At 52.2% G+C, this 20,079-nt stretch overlaps 1 protein-coding gene across 4 annotated transcripts in view; it reads right to left on the reverse strand.

Annotated features, from left to right (window-relative positions):
* SOGA1 (suppressor of glucose, autophagy associated 1) overlaps positions 1–20,079 on the reverse strand; it is a 72,155-nt gene that overhangs the window by 38,766 nt on the left and 13,310 nt on the right. For all 4 annotated transcript variants that reach the window (XM_057528437.1, XM_007193165.3, XM_007193166.2 and 1 more), the window contains exons 2-3: positions 11,956–12,180; positions 5,077–5,235 (exon numbers count right to left, since the gene is read on the reverse strand). In XM_057528437.1, coding sequence (XP_057384420.1) covers positions 5,077–5,235; positions 11,956–12,180 — 384 coding nt within the window. The remainder of the gene's footprint in view (positions 1–5,076; positions 5,236–11,955; positions 12,181–20,079) is intronic.

Here is a 20,079-nt window from a genome sequence, read left to right on the forward strand (position 1 = left end):
GAAAGGGAGGGCAGTGGGCAGAGAAGAGGGGCTGAAGCAGCAAACCTTTTCAGGACCAAAGTAGTTCCAGCCTTTTCTGGATGGAACTGCCCCTGTCCCTGCCCCCCACCTCATCTAAGCCATTTGGGCTTCCACACTGCTCTGCGGCTCTGGAGGGAAAACAAGGCAGGCTCACAGAGCATAAAGACCTTCCTCCTCTCTGCAGGGCAGCAGCTGGCCAGGCGGCCTGGGGGACTGCGGTGCCCCTCCAGGGAGCCACGGCCCGTCAGAGGCCCTCTGTCGAGCCCCCAGGGGCAGATGTTCTGGCTCTGGGCCTCAGGTGGGCGGGCTGGGGCAGGGCAGGACAGCACCCGGGCACCAACAAGAATGCCAGTCACAAGTGCCGGACCCCGAGGGCACAATCCTTGGCCTGGCACGAAGCAGGGGCTTCCCCACCCACCAGCAACTCACAAGGCCGCTTTTGAGCAGCCAGGGTGGTGTCTCTAAGCTTCCTTGGTCTAACGGCTCCTAGTAGGAGCAGGAGCTCTGCCCTCCCTTGCCCTTCTCCAGGAGATTAGAAGAGGGTACCTCCGCCCCTCCAGCCCACACGGAGAGGCTGCCTGAGCACAGATCTGGAGAGGCCCCCTGTCTTCTAACACCTTCCACGCTTCCATGCTGCCAGGAAACAAAGACCAACCTTCAAGGAATAAAATGAGCCTTCTGCCAAAACAGTTGGGTAGATTTTCATCCAACTTAGTGGGGATGTTTGAAAAGGTCTCACTGAAAACACAGACTGTGCTGTGTGTACCAAATTTACTCCAGGGGGGGAGCCTGGGGTAGGGGTGCATCTCAAAGACTGAGGCATTCTTCCTCCAAAGCGGCTGAAGCAGCTGGAGAGGCGGTGTGGCTCTGGGCTGGGGGAGGCCGTTTGGGTGGAGGAAACAGAGTGGTTTGACATGGACCCCAAATCAAAGTACAGGGGCAGATGCTGCCAACAGCAGGCGTTGATTTGCTACCTAACTGCTCCTTCCATGGGCAACTGGCAGTTTGATATGGAGAGCTCCTTGCTAGAGGCAGCAGAAGGATATTTATTGAACTAAGGTAAATGCTCCTCCAGGCCCACAGCCATTGTAGAGGTTGTGAGGGTGGTGATACTGATAATCAGTATTTACCGAGCTCTTATTCTCCACTAAGCATTTTACCTGCTTGTCTTGATTAATTCTCACAAACACCTTTGAGATCTAGGGATTCACGTTCCCATTTTTAAAAAATTTATTATTTATTTATCTTGGCTGTGCCGGGTCTTAGTTGCGGCACGCGGGATCTTTAGTTGCAGCATGCGGACTCTTAGTCGCGGTATGCGTGCGGGATCCAGTTCCCCGACCAGGGATCAAACCTGGGGCCCCCTGCATTGGGAGCGTGGAGTCTTACCCACAGACCACCAGGGAAGTCCCCATATTCCCATTTTATAAATGAACAAACTGAACACTGGAGTAGTAACATGATTTGCCCAATGCTACAGTTATTTGCAAATAAGTGGCAAAGCCAGGATTCAAACTCAGGCCCGTGTGACTCCAAGTTCGAGTTTGCCCTGCAGCACACAGGCCACGGCTAGGCTGCATCAGATGACGCCGCCAGCAGAACTGAGATTTGAACCCAGGTGAACTGATGCTATGGTGAGTGCCCTTCCTACCCCATGAGAGTGGGAATCAGGCCAAGAAGCCTGGGCCAGAGAAGGAAGTACTCGTTGGAGTGAGTGGCCTCTTCAGAGGTTCCGAAACACAGCCGGGTTCTAGGAAGGCCCCTGGATGGGGCAAGGAGGGCACGGGCATCGCCGTAAGAGTTAGTGTGGCTTTGGGAGATGGAGAGTCCTGGGTTAGGATCCCATCCTTGTCTTTCCCCTGTTCCATCTATATACAGCAAGTCCACGCTTTCACTGCCGAGGGCCTGGGTTCAATCCCTGGTCCCGCAAGCTGTGTGGCGCAGCCAGAAAAATAAATAAACAAAATAAAATAAAATGGGGACAAAAATCACTATGTACCTTGGGAGGCTGCTGGCTACACAACGTGAAGACACACACGAAATGCTTAGTGCAGTGCCTGGTACAGAGCAAGCACTCAGACACAGCAGCTATGTTATAATAAATCCCATCAACACTGATATTGGCTTTCTGCCTAAAATGCAAAGACGGGGAATGATACTGGATTGGGGGTGGCGGTGGCTCGTGTTACGATTTTTGAGCTGCAGCCCAGCTGGCAACGGTGCCACTGCAGAACACAGCTGGGGCAGGCCACCCTCCCTCCTCTCTAGCAAAGAGCCATCTCCATAGCAACCACATCAGCTCAGGCCAGGGGCTCCTGTTCCCAGCCGGGTGACAGCATCGCCACAGCAACCTGTCAGGATGGCAAAGGCAGATCTCGATGATGGGACTGGAACAACTCTGGCAGAAGAATTGCTAAGGGACCCTCGTCTCCATAGAAACCGTATCAGGAAGGAGAGGGAGGAGAGAGGGCAATCAGCAAATAAACACAGCGCCACACCTCCTTCCGCAGGTCCTAAGACACCGAGGGCCACATCAGGGAGGGCTAGGCCAGCCTCACTGACATCGCCTTCAAGAGGAAGCGAACCAGTGTTTCCTGAGCACCAACTGGGTGCCAGGCACCACAAAGGGCTCTTTACATGCTTGACTTTATTTAAAATTTCACTTATAATAACCACGCCCCCCCCAAAAACCCCTAAATACAGCAATCATAGAATAAAAAGCAAAAGCCATTGCCTACCATACTCCCACCATTTCTAATGCCTCAGTTCAGTGGGTTTTCCTCCAGACTTTCCTCCAGGCTATTCATTTGCACATATAGACACATGCTTCAAAATCAGTTCGTTCTGTATGGCTTTCCAAAATAATTAGTGGGATTGCACAATATGTATGGTTCTATAGCTTTCTCTTCCTGCTTAAAAATGTACCTTAGAGATCTTTCCACATCAGTACATATGTATCTGCCTTTTTTCTTAAATCGTGGGATAGTACACCTAATATAAAATTTACTATTTTAACCATTTTTTTCTTTTTTATGGCAGTAAAATATACATAAGATCTGCTATTTTTAGCCATTTTCAAGTGTATAATCCAGTGGCATCATCACTATTCACCTCCAGAACTTTGTCATCATCTCAAACTGAAATGCTGTACCTATTAAACAATATCTCCCTATACCCTCCTCCCTCCAGGCTCTGGTAACCTCTAACCTACTTTCTGTCTCTATGAATTTGACTACTCTCTGTATCTCAGCTGAGTGGAATCATATAATACTCGTCCTGTTGTGTCTGGCTTATTTTACTGAGCACAGTGTCCTCGAGGTTCACCCACGTTGTAGCCTGTTTCAGAATCACATTCCCTCTTAAGATTATACATACATTGTAAGTATATACTACATTTTTGTTCATCGATGGACATTTGGGTTGCTTACACCTTCTGGCTACTGTGAATAATGCTGCTATGAACATGAGGGTACAAATATCTGTTCGTGTCCCTGCTTTCAATTTTGGTATATACCCAGAAGTGGAATTGGCTTATTTGGTAATTCTGTTTAATTTTCTCAGGAACCGCTATACTACCTTATTCTTTTTAACTTCTTCACAGGGTTCTATGGTTACCCAATCTTATGAATGATCATGAACAACCTCATAAACTGGGTACTGTTATTATCCTGATGTCACAGATGAAGAAACTGAAACTTAGGGGAGGTGGCTTCAGGGTCTCAGCCCCATCTCAGCCAAGGAAAGGCTGGGTGAACTCAGGCAGGCTCGCCCTCTCGGACCTCTGTTCCCTCTCCTTTACAATGGGAACAGGCTGACATCCGAGGCACCTTCTGAAACTGTCTCTCCTTTTCACTCTCAAGGGTGGCAGCAATGAGATGTGTGAAGATGGTCCCCTGTTATCGGCCAGGCCATGGAGGGCAGGAGGCTGCCTGAGGGAGGGGGCCTCCCACGCAGCCCTGGGCAGCCCTGAGTAGCAAACACCTCCCACCTCCACACCGAGAAGCCTTTGGCACGTCACACCAGCACACCCAGCGGGGAGGGCAGCAGAAGGATTGTTATGGCCTCAGGGCCGTGGTGTCTGTCCTGGAATGCTGGCACGCCTGCCCTTGGGAAGGTGACAACTGTGCCCCAGAACAACGTTCGATCGTAGCATGCCTCATGAGCAGCCAGACAGCTGAGGCCCAGCTGTGCCTCTGGGGGCAGAAGGCACCCGGGCCGCCTGGGACACAGACCCCTGGATTCTGGAGGATTCCAGCCCTTAGGCATCACCTGGGCTGATGGTTTCCAATCTGTACAGCCCACTGGGCCCTACGTGACCTGGAGGACATCGCTCCCTCCCTCAGGGCTGTGTTTTCATCCATAAAACTGGTACAATCACAACCTCATCGGGCCTTTCTGAAAATCATGGGAAGTGTCTAGCATGGTGCTTAACATGCTGTACACCTAACACACAGCAGAAGGAAGAATGGGATGCCAGGTGGCGGGACTCTCATGATCAAAGACAGAGAGGCTGGTGCCTGGGGTCACACTCAAGAAGCATCTGTGTGCTGGAAATGTGTTGCAACACCAGCCAGAGGCCCAGACCCGGCAGTGACTTTATACCGAGTGGCAGTGCCGGGCAGTCCCTAAAGCATGTCCACAAAATCTATACCACTTAGTCCTTCCAATGACTCGAAGTATTACTATCCCATTTTATAGATGAGGAAACTGAGGCACAGAGGGCTGGGTCCCTTGCTCAGCACTGTTGCATGTTTTCTCAGGCAATCCTCTCCCAGCTGTGGTCCTTTGATGGCTGACTGTCTCCTTCGTTAGCCTGTGGGCTCCTCGAGGACAGGAACCAGGTGTCTCTCATGCACCCCTGTGTCCTTAGTAACCAGCACACAGTGAACACAGGAGGTGCTCAGGGAGCGTGTGCTGGAGCAGTGAATGAATAGACAGCTCTGCCAGGGAGGCATAACTGTGCAGAGACAGAGGTTCAGAGACACTGGCTGGATGGGGTTGGCACATGCCTGCCCGGCCCAGGCCTGGCCCTGCCGGGGTGGACGGGGCCCTCACCTCTCTCGGCCGCTCCAGCTCCGTCTGCAGCACCTGCTTGGCCAGCTCGGTCTCAATGAGCCGCTGCCGAAGCTCCTCATTCTCCTCCTCCAGCCTCGCCCGTTTCTTCTCCACCGCCTCGAGCTCTTTATGCAGCCGCACGGAGATGTCCTTAGAGACCTGAGCAAAGGTGGGTGATGAGCAGGGCATGAGCAGGCCATCCCACCTCTACCACAGAGCAACCCCAGTGTAGGCAGGTACTCTCATCACCCCCACTTAGAGAAGAAGAAACTGAGGCACAGAGAGGTCAAGTAACTCACCAAGGGTCGCACAGCCAGGAAGTGGTAGAACCAAAACCCAAACCCAGGCACCCTGTGTTTCCTATGTCCACATCATAGTTCAGCTCCCAGAAAGCTATAGAGGCAGTGCCTGTTCTTAGCAATGCCTTTACTTTTATCTGGGCCTTTTAATGCTTCCAAAAGCCTCTCCTGTCTACCCTCTTGCCCAGTCCTCACCAGAGCTTATGACAGGACCAGAAGCTCATTTTATTTATTTTTTTTAAATTTAATTTTATTTATTTATTTTTATACAGCAGGTTCTTATTAGTTATCTACTTTATACAAATTAGTGTATATATGTCAGTCCCTATCTCCCAGTTCATCCCACCACCACTACCCCCCAAGAAGCTCAGTTTAAAGAGAGGGGAAACCCAGAGCAAGATGGGCATCCCCAGAGCCACTTGAACCCCATCTCTGCCAGTGACCAGCATACGTTCCTGGGCAAATTATTTCCCTACTCTGGGTCTCAGTCTCCTTAACTACAAAATGGGTGCAATAATAACAGCACCAACCTCATGGGCTGACAGGAGGACTGAATCAGCGATTGCACAAAGGCTTGGCTGAGCGCCTGCACAGTGCGCACTGGGTAAGTGGTGGTTGCTGCTGGGAGGCGCTGAGCCCAGAGGGGGCATGACTTGCGGAGGGTCACAATGTGACACAGACCCTGAGGCCTATTTCCAGTTGTCTGGGATACAGAACATACCCCCAGTGACAAAGGCTGGGCAGATGTCCAAGTCATCCCTACAGAAGGAGCTAATGGAGCTGCAAACTCCAATCCCGGTTCCAGGACTCTGCTGCAACAGCACCCCGTTTCCTTGAGGACCCCTCTGTCCTGTCCCCTGCTGGCTGGGGTGAAAGGTAGGAAAGGGGGTCTCTTCTCTGGGGATGAGGAAGGCCCTTCTGAGCTGGTAAATCACAACTAGCCTCCATCCCCAAGTGGACTAAGTACTAGCATTTGTTGAATACCTGCTATGTGCCAGATTCATTCCTCTTCACCCCAACTCTGCCCCCATTTTACTGGCAAGGAAACTGAGGCTCAGAGGGCAAATGACTTGCTCAGAGTCAAAGAGAGCTAGTGTGGGCCAAGCTGGAGGGAGCTCAGGGGCTTTGGCTGAAGGGCCAGCCCACAAGGGGTATGAGGGCTTTGCCAGCAAGAGGTATGTGTGGGGCAGACAGCCCAGTGCCTCGTGCCTGCCAGTCTCGGAAATGGCCATGGCACCTCCTCCCTGCCGGAAGGGAAGAGGGCCCTCCCTGGCTCTGCCTTCTGCCTGGGCCCAGGCCCAACTCGGCACGGACCCCTTGGCAGTGTGCAAGGCAGGCCAGGAAAAACAACGGCCAGAAAGGAAATCGAGCCCTGCCTCCCCCTCCTCCCTCCGTTGCCCACTGCCTCTCTCAGCCCCCTGAAGATCTCCTAGGACAGCTGGAAGCTGGCCCACGAGGCTCCTCCCACAGTCTCTCTAGGCCACCAAACCTTCCTCATCCACAAAGTGGGGGGAGCAATCCCTCACTAGCAGAACGAGGACTTTGCAGGTGGGAAAACTAGATTCAAGCCTGATTCCAGCCCTCACTGGGTGTGTGACCCAGGACAGGTTACTTAACCATTTGAAGTCTCGGTTTGGTCATCAGTAAAAGGGGGTTGATATAGCCTAGTCACGAGGCCTGCTGTGAGGAATAAAAGACATAGTGCTTGGAATCCCACTCCTGGGCATATACCCAGAGAAAACCATAATTCAAAAAGACACAGGCACCCCAATGTTCACTGCAGCACTATTTACAGTAGCGAGGTCATGGAAGCAACCTAAACACCCATTGACAGACGAATGGATAAAGAAGATGTGGTACATATATTACAATGGAATATTACTCAGCCATAAAAAGGAATGAAATTGGGTCATTTGTAGAGACATGGATGGATCTAGAGACTGTCATACAGAGTGAAGTAAGTCAGAAAGAGAAAAACAAATATCGTATATTAATGCATATATGTGGAACCTAGAAAAATGGCACAGATGAACCGGTTTGCAGGGCAGAAATAGAGACACAGATGTAGAGAACAAACGTATGGACACCGAGGGGGGAAAGCGGCGGTGGGTGGGGTGGTGGTGGGATGAATTGGGAGACTGGGATTGACATGTATACACTAATATGTGTAAAATAGATAACTAATAAGAACCTGCTGTAAAAAAAATAAATAAAATAAAATTCAAAAATTCAAAAAAAAAAAAAGACATAGTGCTTGGGCTGGTGGCTGGAACATAGCAGGTGCTCAAAAGTATAATGATTTTTAATGCATTGTCAAGATTACTGCTTCACCTCTGTGCACTGACTTTATCCAGGTTGGCCCAATACCCCACAACCTCACTCTTAGAGTTTAGTGTCCGGGTGTTCAGCCCCAGGTCCCAAGTTTTAGGCTATTAGGTTACCCAGTGAGTCCCTGTCCTGATCAATACTCCATTCATTCATTCATTTATTCATTCATTCATCTGCTTAGCCCCTGGGGGCAGGAGTGGTGGAGCACAGAGGTCCAGGCCCCAGGCCATGCCGGGGCTCCTTCATATCTCTGTGTCCCGGTAGCAGCGCAGGGTCTGGCACACACTAAGTGCCTAATAAATGCTTGTTGGATGAACAAACGAATCCAAGACCCCAGCAAGCAAAAAGGGAGGGAAATGAAGGAGTGAATGACTGAAACATGGGGAGCTGCACATGCCCTAGCTTGGCTGGGGATGCTCCCCCCAACTGCCCACACCCCCAAATGTCCAGAGAGGGCTGTGTCCTTGACTGGGATGGGGGATCAGCTGTTGGTTGGACTGGGGGCTCCTCTCCCAACTATGCTCCCACCTGGGCCAGCTCCTCTCCACCTGGGGTTCACTCCATCCCCACCATGGCCTTGACCTGGGCAGGTGACCCACTCCCCACCAAGAAGTCATGATTCATGTGGATTCCTGGATCCTCTTGGGTTCATAAGTGACTCTATGGATTTCATCCCTTCCTTGAGTCCCCATTTGCCTTCTTCCCCATTCTCCATGGAACCCCCTTCTCTATCTGCTCTCTACCCCCAGGAGTGCTTTGTTAAGAAGGCCTAGCCCCAGGCAGCTTACAGAATTCCAGTGTGGACAAAAGAGCCCTTAATCTCAGATCCCCACAGAGCCCTGTGCCCCTGACGGAGGCCCACAGGAGCAAAGAGCATGCCTGCCTGGGGGGCAGGAGCCTGGTTGCCTGGGTCTCTCCCTTTCTCTCTCTGAGCCTCAGTGGTCCTGGGCCCCCTGGCTCTCACAGGTAGTCAGGCAGAATCAGCTGTTGCTCCCTGAGCACCCACCACATGCCTTTCATCCCCTGGGAATGTGCTTTGAATATCATCCCCACTCTGAGGCTCAGAAAGAAAAGGTCATTTGCCCAAGGCCACACAGCTAGGAGGCTACAGAACCAAGATCTGAAAGCAGGTGGGTCAACTCTGGAGTCTTGCTCTCAATCTGAGCCACTGTTGGCCTGAAGCTTGAAGACACATTATATTAATATCAATAATAGGAGTATTAAAAATAAGCGCAACAGTGGGCTCACTGTGTCAGGGGCTCACGGGGCCCCACCTGCTTGTCTCATTTGATCCTCTCATGATCCTTCCAACTATCCCCAAGGTTGGGGGGCTGAGATACTACAGGAGGTGAAGCAGCTGCAGCTTCTGGAAACCAGGGCAAATCCCCAAAGCACAAACAAATGCTCTCAGCCATGAGGTCACTGTTACAGCGCTGGGGCCTGGCTCCTGCCAAATGCAACCAGCAGCCTCCAGCCCACAGACACCTCGCTCATCGGCCCCTCAGCTCCTGGGCCTAAGGCTTTAAGGGGTCTCTGTCACTCTGAATCCCCAGGGTGTGGGATAGGAACCCTCACTAAGGAGCACCCCCTGTCTAGGCAGCATCTGGGTTCTGTGTGGCTAAATCCTCCCAGGAATCCCGGGAGGGTGGGAATGTCACCCCCATTGTACAGATGAGGAAACTGAGGATCAAAGAGAGAAAGTAACCTGCTCAGGTCACCCAGGGATTAAACCCAAAGCCAGAACTTTTTCTCCAGCAACATCTGTTTCTAAGAATTGTTTTACTGGTGTGTCCTCGGGCCTCCCACAAGAGTCCCTTCAGGTGGGAATTCATCCCTGATTCCCAGGACCTGACGCTCTCCTACAGGATCCCAAGCCCTGAGGGTGGGGCCTGGGAATCTCCATGGTGAACAAACCTCCAGGCTATACTTATCTACCCAGGGAGGCAGAGATTCTGGCCTCCTTCTCCACCCTGGTCCAGCCATTTGTCCCACTAGTGCCTTTTAAGTTCTTCTCCTGAACAGTAACACCCCAGGCAACATGTGCTCACTTGCTGAGGGAGCATCCCGAGCCAGACTTTGTGCTCAGCACGCTCTTTACTTGAGCTATTTCATTTCATCCTCACAAAAGTCTCTACAGGTAGAGACTTGTTGCATCTCCATTTTCCACATGGGAAAACTGAGGCTCAGGGCTGTCAAGGAGCTTTCCCAAAGCCACACAGCAAGCAAGTGGTAGAGCAGGTCTCCGCCCCCTCCACCCCTGCCCTCCTCATGCTGAACAATGTTCCTGCTGAGCTTCTGTGGGTCCTGCCAGCTGTGAGAACCAGCAGAGAGTGAGAGAGCCTGGGGGTGGGGGTGAGGGAGAGGGAGGGCCAAGGCCTGAGGTTTCTTTCATGGCACCCTCACCAGTAATCTACCTGCTTGCTTAAACCACTGGGGCTGCAAAAGCCCTGAAGATTCAGCTGCTCTAAGCCCTCCTTTTAACAGAAGGGGAAACTGAGACTCCAAGAGGTGGCCTCACGCCAGTCTACTCTTGCTGGCAGAGCAAGTCAGAGGGCCCCCGGGGATACCCTCCCAGGCAACATCCAGTTCCCTCCACACTTGGGTCTCTCAAGCCTTCCCAGGCGATGCCAGGGAAGTCAGCACTCTGAAAGCCTCCAAAAAATGCCCCAGAACATCCCCAGCACCTGGGACACAGAGAGGCGGCCAAAGCTGTCCAGCCCAGGCCAGTGCGGATGAGCTCAGCGCTCCAGCTGCAGGCGCAGGGAGAGGAGGGAGGGAAGGGGCCAAGCCACTTGCTGATTGGCTAGTTCAAATCCCAACAGAAGGGGCCGCTCCCCTCCGCCCAGACTCCAGAGGGCCTCCCCCCCCTCCCCATTCTACACACACACACCAGCTGCTCTCAGCTCCTCCCACAGAGGCAAGCCAGCCAGTCTGCTCCCAGCTCCAGCCTTCCTCCACCCCTTCCTCATCTAAGGCTGACTTTTCGGTGTCTTCGCCCCAAAGCCCCAGCTACCTGGACCCAAACTCAGATTCCTCTAAGCTTCCAGGGCTCTCCCTCACCCCACACCCTCTCAATCTGGTACCTGGAATTTGAATATTTGTATAACAATTTATCCCGAGAGCTGCCTTCTCAGGTACAGGTGCACTTTGGCCTTGGTGGAGATATAACCTTTCTGAGCTGTTTCCTCACTTGTACAGCAGACCTACAATCCCACTGTGCCCACGGCATATGCAAGAAAATGGGAGACGCAAAGGCCGGTGTGGGTCTGTTGCTCACTCTTCACCTCCCCTTACAGGGGCCCTCTTCCTTCAACATCCCTTCTTCCACCTCAGGCCTCACCTCAGAGGTCACCCCTGCAGGAAGACTCCACAGGCGTCCAGGCTGTGCCAGACGCCCCTACCCCCAGCTCCTACGTCCCTGGATAACACTGGGCTGAATTCTGAGAGCAGGGTGCTGGGCCGGCCCCTGGAGTTCTCAGCCCCCAGACCAGGGCTCATACAGACAGGCAGGGCAGACTTCTCTTCTGGAAGCCCCATCTGCCAGCCTCCAGGCCGTCCCTTTCCTGCTCTCTGAGGCCAAGAGCAGCAAGGTCAGGCAGCAAGCATGGGAGGCTGATGAGTCTGAGCCCTGCCAGCTACACGGAGGGTCACTTGACCTTGGACAGGTACTTCCTTTCTCTGAGACTCACTTTCCTTATCCGAAAAATGAGAATAATAATAATAATTATTAGCTAACCTTTTCGAGTGCCTACAGTGACCTCTTACCTACCTGATGTCATTTGATCCTCATAGAACCCTGTGAGGCAGGGGCTGCCGTTACACGTGTTTTACAGATGAGGAAACTGAAACTTAGGTGACTTGCTCAAAATCATAAAATTAGGGCATATTGAAGCCAAGATTTAAATCAGCCTTATTCAACTCCAGACCTTCACTACTCTCCATCAGCGCAAGGAAGAAACCTCCATGGAACTATGCACGGATAACTTGGAGCCCAGCACCAGGTGTGTGGCTCATACTCACACAGCAGCTGCTGTTCGTAGGTATCATCTTATGATACCACTTTGGGACAACCGTGGTAGATGGCCTATCAGTTCCTAGGGATCCCCATTTTACAGATGAGGATGTTGAGGCCCAAAGAGATGATGGAACTTGCCCAAGGACACATGAGGAGTGAGCTGACCTGGGCACTCAGGCTCATGGTCCTACCCCCCAGCAAGGGCACCTGTGAGGGTTGGGAGGGCCCTGGGCTTACCTTGACGTCCTGCTCCAGGCCACGGATGAGCTCGCCGTCCACCTGGCCAGTCTGGGCAGCGCGGAGGCTGCGGCGCTCAGCCTTGCGCAGCCGGTACTGCAGGATGCGACAGGTCTTGCTGGCCTGGTCCAGCTGCTGCCGCAGCTCCTGCAGCTGATACACATCCTCCTCCATATAGACGTCCCGCATCTCCAGCATCTCTGCCCGCAGCTCCTCAATCTCGTCCTGCAGAGGGAAGGAGAGGTCAGGTCGCTGGGCCCTATGGCAGTGGCCAGGGTACTTGAGTGCAGGGCACACTCGATGCTGCCCTAGGCACACCTCGGGGGTTCTGGGTGTGGCAGACTGCGTAATGGCCCCCCAAGATGCCCACGTCCTAATTCCCAGAATCTGTGAATATGTTACCTTACATGGCAAAGGGATTTTGCAAATGTGATTAAGGATCTTGAGATTGGGAAATTTTGCTGGATTATCTGGGTGGGCCCAGTGTAATTACAAGCATCCGTATAAGAGGGAGGCAAGGGGCTCAGAGTGGGAGAAGGCGATGTGGCAGAGGTTGGGGTGATGTATGTTGAAGATGGAGAAAGGGCCATGAACCAGGGAATACAGGCAGCCTCTAGAAGCAGGAAAGGGAATGGATTCTCCCCAGAGCCTTTACTGGGATGGAGCCCTGACAACACCTTGGCTTTCAGACTTCTGACCTCCAGAATTATAAGACAATAATCTGGGATTGTTTTAAGTCAAATTCGCAGTAACTTATAGCAGCAATAGGAAAGTAATACACTAGGGAAGCAGAAGAGGCTCATTCAACAAGCATTTATGAGCACCAACTGTGTACCAGGCTCTGTGCAGGCACAGGGGGTGGGGAAGGAGAGTGGTGACCAAGACAAACGTGGCCCTTTCTGTATTGTCTGCATGGAGCCCCAAGTCTCATTGGCAAGACACAGAGTAAACGGAAAGATAAAAAAAACCCCTCAGATACTGTTAAGAGCCGTGAAGACAAAAAATCATAAAACCAGAACCAAAACACCTGGGTAATATGAAAGAGTAATGGGGGAGGGTGTTATGTTAGAGGACAAGGTCGGGGAGGCGGCCTCTAAAGGGACATTTGAGCTGAGGCAAGAAGGAACAGCCATGCAGAGAGAGAGGCAGGGAGCAGTGTGTGCAAAGGCCCAGAGGCAGGGAAGAGCTCAGTGTGTCAAGATACAGCAAGGCAGCCAGCGTAGCTACAGGGGTAAGGTGAGGCTGGGGAAACTGACAGGGGTCAGCCATCCAGGGCCTTGAAGGGTTGAGTAAAGAATCTGAGTCTGGGTTTTAAGTGGAGGGGGTTGAGGGGGATGACCTCACTTCCTCAGGGCAGCTCCTGACCACCTCAGTCATCAACTCCCAGATGTCCTTCACTTCCCCTTTGTCATCATGGGTATATCAGCAATTCTTCATTTAAGAGTTTGTCTCCCAGAGAGACCGTGAGTGCCTGGGGGGCTTCCCCACGTCTACCTCACTCCCCGCTGTATGCCCCACACCCAGCACAGGGCCCAGCATCCTGCAGGCTCCCAACAAATACTGAGTGCATGAAGGCATGTCTTGTTAGGTAAACAATCACAAAAAGACATACCAACGTGAAACAATCATTAGACACAAAGTGTAGGGGGATGAGCAGGGAGACCCAGGAGAAGAAATGGATGATTACTATGTCTAACAGCAGATGTGAAAGCTGAGTCACAAATGGAAATAATAATATCTGCCCTTAGTGTGACTGAACGGATTAAATAAGATTGTACACTAAAAAGAGAAACCGAGTCACAGGAGATGAATGACCTGCCAAAGGCATCCCAGAGGAGTCACAGAAAGCACCTAGAAATGGTGCTGATGGGAAAGCGGGGTGGGTCCAAGAAGCAAACAAACAAACAAACCACTGTGCAGGCCCTGGAGAGGGACCGCAATCTGGAGAGCTGGGTTCACCAGCCCTCTGAGCCTCCCTTTCCCCAAAGAAAATGGGTGGCTCCCTAGGGCGGAATGGCCTGGGGTTCCCAGCGCCCCTGAGACTGGATGTGTTGGTTTAATTCAGGGTTAGGAAGTGGCACCTTCAGGCTGGTTCTTAGTATGAAAGTTCATGGAGGTTTTTATATCCATCTGTACCCAGCTACTCCTGGGACTCTTTCTCAAATGGTTCTGAACACAGGAAAGGAAGACAGAGGGGGCGACAGGGTATCTGCTTCTCTCAACCCCAACAGATACTGTCCCATTCCCACCTGGCACCACAGCCTCGCTCCTGGTTGGGGGGGTGGGTTCAGCAGCACCCCACAAAGTGAATGATTCTGCCTGCATCAAGCTGCAGAGGAATGGTCACCTCATCAGGACCCTCACCTCTACCCCAATATATACACAGACTCAACCTCCCCCCCATGTCAAGCAGACAGAACTAAAAGTGGAGAAGGAGGAAGTGGGACAGTCAATGATCACACCAGTTAAAGAAATGAGGAAGTGAGGGGTCCACACTCATTTCAGCTGGCAAGATTAAGGAAGCATAAAGGAAACAGCACTCAGGAAGTGTGGGCCAGTTGGCTAAATCCAAGCTAAACCAGCCTCCAGATGGGCCTGTGTTCAAATCCTCACCATAGTATTTACAGAACATGTTGACAGGGAGGACTTGGGGGTCGGAGTGGACCCAAAGTGCAGGGTGAGCCAAAGGGAAGTGCAGGGGATGCACAAGCTAATGATGCTGGGCTACATTAAAAGATGTATGACATTTAAATCATGGGAGGTGACATCCCACAACACAGGACCACACCCAGGGCACTGGAGTCATTTTGGGGGACCACTTACTTTTCTAACTTTTAAACAACTGATTTTTTCGGGACTTCCCTGGTGGTCCAGTGGTTAAGAAGCCGCCTTCCAATGCAGGGGATGCGGGTTCGATCCCTGGTTGGGGAACTAAGATCTCACATGCCACGGGGCAATTAAGACCACGTGCCACAATTAGAGAGCCCGCACACCGCAACTACTGAGGCCGCGCACTCTAGAGCCTGAGTGCCACAACTAGAGAGAAGCCCACGTGCCGCAACGAAGAGCCCGCATGAGCAACAAAAAAAAGATTCCGCATGCTGCAACGAGGATCCCGCGTGCCGCAACTAAGACCCAATGCAGCCAAATAAATAAATATTTTTTTTAAAAAACTGACTTTTCTGTTTATAAAAGTAAATGACGGGACTTCCCTGGTGGCGCAGTGGTTAAGAATCTGCCTCCGGGGCTTCCCTGGTGGTGCAGTGGTTGAGAATCTGCCTGCCAGTGCAGGGGACACGGGTTCGAGCCCTGGTCTGGGAGGATCCCACATGCCGCGGAGCAACTAGGCCCGTGAGCCACAACTACTGAGCCTGCGCGTCTGGAGCCTGTGCTCCGCAACAAGAGAGGCCGCAATAGTGAGAGGCCCGCGCACCGCGATGAAGAGTGGCCCCCACTTGCCGCAACTGGAGAAAGCCCTCGCACAGAAACGAAGACCCAACACAGCCATAAATAAATAAATAAATAATTATTAGAAGAAAAAAAAAATCCACACTGCTAAATTAAAAAAAAAGAAAAAGAAAAGAAAAAGAATCTGCCTCCAATGCAAGGGGCATGGGTTAGAGCCCTAGTCCGGGAAGATCTCACATGCCGCGGAGCAACTAAGCCCGTGCACCACAGCTACTGAGCCTGCACTCTAGAGCCCGTGAGCCACAGCTACTGAGCCCACATGCCACAACTACTGAAGCCCGCACGCCTGGAGCCCGTTCTCCGCAACAAGAGAAGCCACCGCAATGTGAAGCCCGTGCACCGCAACGAAGAGTAGCCCCCGCTTGCTGCAACTAGAGAAAGCCTGCATGCAGCAACAAAGACCCAACGCAGCCAAAAATAAATAAATAAATAAATTTTAAAAAATGTTAATCATAAAAAAAATTATTAAAAAAAGTAAATGACGATCATGAAGACAGTTTTGAAAACAGAAAACATAAACCACTCATCATTCCTCCACCTGGTCTTGAATCACAGTGGTTCTCAAAGTGTGGTCCCTGGACCAGCAGCATTAGCAACACTGGGGGGGTAACTTGTCAGAAATCCTCATGCCCTGACTGAGAACTACTGAATCAGAAACCCTGGAAATGGGGGCCCCCGAGTGACTCTAATGCAGGGTGTTTCCTTCCAGTCTTTTTTTTTTTTTTTTAATGGTGAAGGGCAGGCCTTTTTTGGCTGCATTGGGTCTTCATTGCTGCGCGCAGGCTTTCTCTAGTTGCACGGCCTTCGGTAGTTGTGGCTCACAGGCTCTAGAGCTCAGTCTCAGTAGTTGTGGCGCACGGGCTTAGTTGTTCCACAGTGTGTGGGATCTTCCCGGACCAGGGCTCGAACCCGTGTCCCTTGCATTGGCAGGTGGATTCTTAACCACTGTGCCACCAGGGAAGTCCCTTCCTTCCAGTCTCTTTCCTTAAATGCGCAAGAGTCACGTGTCTCAGCACACAAGTCCTCAGCCCAGAGCCTGGCACAGAGCAGGGTCTCAATAAGCATCTATTGAAGAAGTGAATGAATGAATGACCTTTCTCACATGAGCAGCTGTCTCTCCAGGCCTGCCCTTCACCACAGTCCATTTCTGAAGATGCAGGATGTTGCATTCATGCCAGCTCCGTCTCTCCGTGGTGGCCAAGGGGGGCCCAGGCCCCCCGGGGGCTTGTCCCAGCTGCAGGCAGAATGTGGTCAGCCCCTCCTGGCACCATCCACGTGAGAGGGTGAGTCCACAAAGGCTGAATTGTGGCCCGCACGGCTGGGTCTGCTGGGATGTGTGCAGCAGAAGCTGAGCTTTCGGGGTCTGAGGTGGGGGCTGGGAAAGGGGCTGCTGGGACATGGGGAGGGGGCCGAGGGTAGGACTCTGTTTCCCTCCAGAGGTTCTTGGACCTCACCGAGCCTCCCAGTCTCCCGGGACTTCATCCAGGGACTGTCTGATCCAACCGAGGGAGCTGGCAGGGAATCGCCGGCGGGTGGGGGGTGGGGAGCTCAGGCTTCCCTTCAAAGACAGCTCAGTGCGGCTTCCCTGGTGGCGCAATGGCTAAGAATCTGCCTGCCAATGCAGGGAACATGGGTTCGAGCCCTGGTCCAGGAAGATCCTACATGCCGCAGAGCAGCTAAGCCCGTGCGCCACAGCTACTAAGCCTGCGCTCTAGAGCCTGCGAGCCACAACTACTGAGCCCGTGTGCCACAACTACTGAAGCCCATGCGCCTAGAGCCTGTGCTCCACAACAAGAGAAGCCACTGCAATGAGAAGCCCACGCATGGCAACAGAGTAGCCCTCGCTCACCGCAACTAGAGAAAAGCCCATGCTCAGCAACAAAGACCAAACGCAGCCAAAAATTTTTAAAAAATAAATTAATTAAAAAAAAAGTTTCCTCCTTAAAAAAAAAAAAAAAAAGACATTTCAGTGTCCACTGAGCCTCTCACCCCAGCCGCGGGGAAATGCGGAGAGAGGGGGCCAACACCACTGAACTAAGCCAGCCCAGTGGCTATACAACAAGGTTGTTGGAGACCCCCCCAACGTCGGTGGGGAAACCCAGACTTCATCCCCCACTGCAGACAGGAAGAGGCCACACTGCCCAGCAGTACCCACCTCAGAGCCCAGGGGCCCCCGATTCTCAAACCGCCCCCCGCCCCACCCCCCCACCCCCCCAGTCAGAAAGTCCGGACTAAAGAAGCTGAGCAAAGGTGCTCAGATCAGGCACAGCCTGCCAGGCCTCCAAACCCATCCCCTCCGGCCGCTCCTTCAAGGTAACCTCTCCTCCCCTCGAAGCTTAACCTGATTATTTAACCTGGACTGAGAACAGGGAGTGAAGCGGGGAGGACGGGGGACAGGATCCGGCACCCACGCTGCTGCCGGGGTAGTCAGCCTTTCCCTTTACAGAGAATGTTTATTTTGCTCTGATTATAGAGGTAATACCTGTTTATTGGAAAAAACTTGGAAAAAAAAAAACAGATCGCTTTCTATCTCCTCCACTAGTTCCCACTGGTCTCTGCGTTAGGTCCAAGCTTCTTACCCTGGAATCTGAGCACACCCCTCTCCCACCGCCCCCCCACCCACCCCGGGTCTCCTCCCCACTTCTGTCTTGCCTCTGCCCTCCATGTCCAGGTACACCACGACCAAGAAATAGCCACCACCTATCGGGAAGCTCACTAATTACCAGGCCCAGTCCAAGCACAGTACGTGCACAATAGTTTGACCCTTACCAGTTCTGTGAGGTAGGTAGGGAAAATGTTCCCACTTTGCAGATGAGGAAACTGAGGCTCAGAAGTTTCCCAGAGCTGCTCAAGCAAAGGAGCAGTGGAGTTGGAATCCAAACAAGCCCTGTAACCCTGGGCCAGTGCATCTTAACTGTGTGTTCTACTCCCAGGGTTGCTTGGGCTATTCCCTCTGCTTGAGAGCCTTTGCCAGGCTAACTGTTAACTTTCTCATCCTTCCAGAGTATTCCCTCCTCCCTCAATCTGATTCAAACCCCACGCTCTGAACTCCATTCTTCTTGTGCTAACAACTTTAGGTCGCATTTGCTCGTCTTCAAGTCTATCTTCCCAATAGCTGGCGGGGAGGGCAGGTGCTGGGTCTGACTCGTGTCTGGTCCCCAGCACAGCCCTGGACAGGACATGGGACGGAGCAGGCACCCATCACTGTCTATGGGTGGGTAGATGAATGAATGAAAGGAGTATGGCTTCTGCCCTGCCCAGCCTCTCTCACAGCCCAAAGAGGGCAGGCCCTCCTGATCCCAGCCCCAGGTCAGCTACAAAGAGTCAGGGAGAGCCTAGGGTGCTCCAGGGCTGGCCTCGGACCCCCATGCCACCTCAGGAGGATGGGCAGGGTCTCTCGAACCTCAGCTCACCCACCCACTCCCTGCCCACAAGTACACCTCTGTCCATCCTCCCTCACATCCCCTAATGACCCATGAGGTCAGCCTGCAGGAATCAGCCTCTCAGGGGCAGACCCGCTCCCCGAAACGGATTGGTTCCCAGGAATCCTGAGGGAATTGGCCAGGAAGAGTCTTTTGGTCCACACTGAGCCGGAGGGCCAAACATGAGCTCACACTACCGCTAATAATAGCATGGCATTGCATGGCAGCACGGGGCTTCACAGTTTACAAAGACATTCCATGTGAATCATCTCATGGGTCCTCACAGAAGCCCCACGGACAGGCAGGACAGGAATCACCACCTCTGTTCTAGAGGCAAAGAGCGGCAGAGGAGCACAGGGGAGGTGGGCTGTGTCCAGGGTCACACAGAGACACCTCCAAGCGGGTCTCGGGCTGCAGACTTCAGGCTCTTTCATCTGCACCAGAACGCAGGGAGTCCATGAACTTGGATGGGAAGGGGAAAAAAAAAATCACGTCTTTACTTTCACTAATGCTAACTAAAAATTAACATTTCCTTCTATTCTGGACAAGCCACGGTTGTATCAGCAGTACTTACAGCTTTGGCACCAAAAGAAACCACAGATATTTTCATATCCCATAACAGTTGTTGCAGAAACATCAAAATATTGTATACACTCATCAGTACTTTGAAATTACAGTAGTTAACAGACCTGTTTCCAGATCTTATGAGTTAATAAACACACATATTACTATATCATAATTTAAAAAATATACTTTGATAACTATATTTCAATATGCTTGCTTTCCTTTATATTTTGTTTTAAACATTTAAAAACATCATTCTGAGAATTACTCTCAGCACAAAATAAGATGGAGTCTGTGTTCCCCCTGGAGCCGCCTCATCTGTGGGGTCTGGGTCGCCACCCCAGACTCTCGCTCTCCACCATCAGGGCATAAAGCTGGAGAAGCAGAGCTCTGCTTTCACGCCACATTTAAAATGTTCCAGGAGGGACTTCCCTGGTGGCGCAGTGGTTAAGAATCCGCCTGCCAATGCAGGGGACACGGGTTCGATCCCTGGTCTGGGAAGATCCCACATGCCACGGGGCAACTAAACCCGTGCGCCACAACCACTGAGCCTGCGCTCTAGAGCCCGTGAGCCACAACTACTGAGCCCCAGAGCCACAACTACTGAAGCCCGCACACCTGGAGCCCATGCTCCGCAACAAGAGAAGCCCCCGCAATGAGAAGCCCGCGC

The sequence above is a fragment of the Balaenoptera acutorostrata genome, chromosome 15, assembly GCF_949987535.1.
Source record: "Balaenoptera acutorostrata chromosome 15, mBalAcu1.1, whole genome shotgun sequence".
Lineage (NCBI taxonomy): Eukaryota > Metazoa > Chordata > Mammalia > Artiodactyla > Balaenopteridae > Balaenoptera > Balaenoptera acutorostrata.